At 53.1% G+C, this 2,845-nt stretch overlaps 1 protein-coding gene across 2 annotated transcripts in view; it reads right to left on the reverse strand.

Annotated features, from left to right (window-relative positions):
• The window catches only part of Cry2 (cryptochrome circadian regulator 2), a 29,398-nt gene that overhangs the window by 8,635 nt on the left and 17,918 nt on the right, over positions 1-2,845 (reverse strand). For both annotated transcript variants that reach the window (XM_021192382.1, XM_029536542.1), the window contains exons 7-10: positions 1,284-1,595; positions 916-1,067; positions 593-795; positions 285-377 (exon numbers count right to left, since the gene is read on the reverse strand). In XM_021192382.1, the coding sequence (XP_021048041.1) occupies positions 285-377; positions 593-795; positions 916-1,067; positions 1,284-1,595 (760 nt within the window). The remainder of the gene's footprint in view (positions 1-284; positions 378-592; positions 796-915; positions 1,068-1,283; positions 1,596-2,845) is intronic.

Here is a 2,845-nt window from a genome sequence, read left to right on the forward strand (position 1 = left end):
TAGCCCTGGCTGTCCTGGAACTCACTTTGTAGACCAGGCTGGCCTCGAACTCAGAAATCCGCCTGCCTCTGCCTCCCGAGTGCTAGGATTAAAGGCGTGCGCCACCACTGCCCGGCTGGATATAAGCATGTTCTTATGTGACGGTCTTATAGTGTGCACTAGGTGGGATACAAGCTTCATCAGCCACATGCTCATTTTGGCCTCAGCCCTAAATGACTAATGTGGTGGTGACCCAGGCCACAGAAGGCCAGGGAGGCCAGAGGCCAGTGTAACTGACTGGTCACCTGTGTTGCTGATGCTCCCAGCTTGGCTCGAACCAGGCTCTGCCACAGGGTGACTGAGGTCTTCCACACAGGAAGGGACAGATGCCAACAGACCTGGGGGATTGAATGCACACAAGATTAAGAGGGCTGCAGATTGTGAGAAACAAAGAAGCCAGAAGGGCAGGACCAGGACCATAGCCGCTGTGGCAGCCCAATCTGGTCCAGCCTGAAGCATCTTTTACAGCCTGGGGGCAGCCAACACCTGAAAGAGCTTTCAGGTTAAGTCCTCCCCTGTGAGTGAGATGCCAGTGCGGGTAGAGGATCCTTACAGAGTCCCCGGTATCTCGACAGCTGTTGGTAGATCTGCTTCATTCGCTCAATGTTGAGCCGACTAGTCTCTGCATGATTGACGATGGGCCGTGGATAGTCCACTCCAATGATGCACTTGGCGGCCTTCTGAACTGACTCGGGGGCATTCCAGGGCTCATAGATGTATCGAGAGGGGAAGCCTTTCAATTTGGGCAGGTATCGCCTGAAACACACACCAGGTAATGTATCAGCACACTGTGACTCTTCTTTAAAGGGCCTAGGGTACCCCAATCCAGGAGGAGGCCACAGTGGTCCAGAGCCAGAGTCTGGTGTGCATCCTTACCGGATATAGTCCCCACTGGGGTCTGTACGTCGGCCAAAGCCCACAGGGCAGTAGCAGTGGAAGAATTGTTGGAAGAAAGCACTGCAGGACAGCCACATCCAGCTGCCTGCATTCACACTGAAATCTGCATCCAGGAGCAGCTCGTCAAATACCTAGATGGGGGAAAACCAGCCTCCTTGGAGACCTGATGCTCTGGCTCTTTCCACATCTGTAATACTGTTATACCCTCAGGGAGCCAGAGCCCTGCTGTAGAGGGCCCAGGAATGCAGAAAGGACCTCCTGGACCCAAGGATCCCACCCCAGCCCCAACCTTAAGGAGCTGCCCTTGGCTAGGCCTGGTCACAGGGTACAGGCTAGCTTGCACTCACCCGGACCCCGCTCTCCCAGCTGACCCAGAGGTCCCCGCGGGTGAGGAAGCAGGCCACAGCGTGCCGGGCCAGATGGTGGATCCAGCCCTCCTGCCTCAGTTGGGTCATGATGGCGTCAATCCAAGGGAAGCCTGTCTTGCCCTCGGCCCACTTGGCCAGGGCTTCGGGGTTGCGGTCCCAGGGGATCTGGATGCAGATGGGGTTCCCCTCCATTCGGTCAAACCTGGGGTTGTTGGTGGCCGCTGTGTAGAAGAACTCTCGCCACAGGAGTTGTCCAAATAAGGAGAGGGGGGGTGTGCTGTTCCTCTTCACCTAGGGGTGGGCACAGTGCACAGAGATGAGTGTCTGCCTGGTTCTCAGCACTGTGGTGATGCTCAGGTCTCCTGCACAGAACAACCTGGAGTGTCTCCCAAGCACCATGGCTCCACATCCCTGAGATGTGCAGAGGGACTAGACTTAAAAGATTCACAGTGTACAAGATGCAGCCCTGCCCTGGGCACCAAGCTCTTCAAGACTACTCCAAATTCTGTGGCACAACCTTCTAGAAAGCTGAAGGGATTTTACACGTCATCAGCAATTTAAAATATGAAATCTGAACAGCTAAATAACTCACTGAATCCAGAGAGGTGGAGCTGTTGTTGTTCACAATACTGGAACGTACTCTGCATGCTACCAGAGGAGAACGGTAACCACCAACCAAGTTGTAAGCCCTCTGATCTACATTGGTGCCTGCCCGTGACACACTGGTACAAGAGCAGCACACACACGGTGGGAGTAACCAGCCATTATGTGACTGAATAAAGGCCCATTCCATGAGATGGGGCCATCCCTGACACTGTCCAGGTGATCACGAACCTATAGGAAAACCAAACACTATTGTTCTGCTAAAGGAATACAGGAATAAAATGACTCCTAATGACATGCTGCTATACGCAGTGCCTTGCTCAGCCATCGTCAGAGAAGCTTCCTCCTGCGGTAGATGGGAACAAATACAGTGACCCACAACTGGACAAAGTGCAGAGAGTGAGGCTCTTCAGAATACTCAGTCCTAAACAGGAACGTCTCCGTCAAACCTCTCCCCTCTGCTCAGGGAACTCTTTGGAAGAGGAGATGAAAAGATCGTATGGGGCAGAGGGGATGGAAGACGGCATGGAAACAAGGCCTTCTAGACAGCAGGACTGAAGCACTGAGAGCTCACAGGATGGCGGCTGCCTGCACAGGCCAAAGTCAGACAAGGTCCCAGATCAGAGGAAGTGGACACTGCCCTCATCCCTAACCCACAAGCTCCCTCCAGCTGATAACTGCTCACAGAGGGAAATTCGTTTTCCGCAATGGAGTCTTATTGGGTATACAAGCTGCACTTAAGGGCAGCAGTAGATGCGAACACAAGTAAACTCAATGGTGCTTTTGGAGGATTTTTTTTTTTGGGTGGGAGTGGGGAGCTCACAATACTTGGGCTGGGCTTGCTCTGCCTCCTTTCCTTTTTCCTTTCCTTTCCTTTCCTTTCCTTTCCTTTCCTTTCCTTTCCTTTCCTTTCCTTTCCTTTCCTTTCCTTTCCTTTC

Source organism: Mus pahari, chromosome 3 (assembly GCF_900095145.1).
Source record: "Mus pahari chromosome 3, PAHARI_EIJ_v1.1, whole genome shotgun sequence".
NCBI lineage: Eukaryota > Metazoa > Chordata > Mammalia > Rodentia > Muridae > Mus > Mus pahari.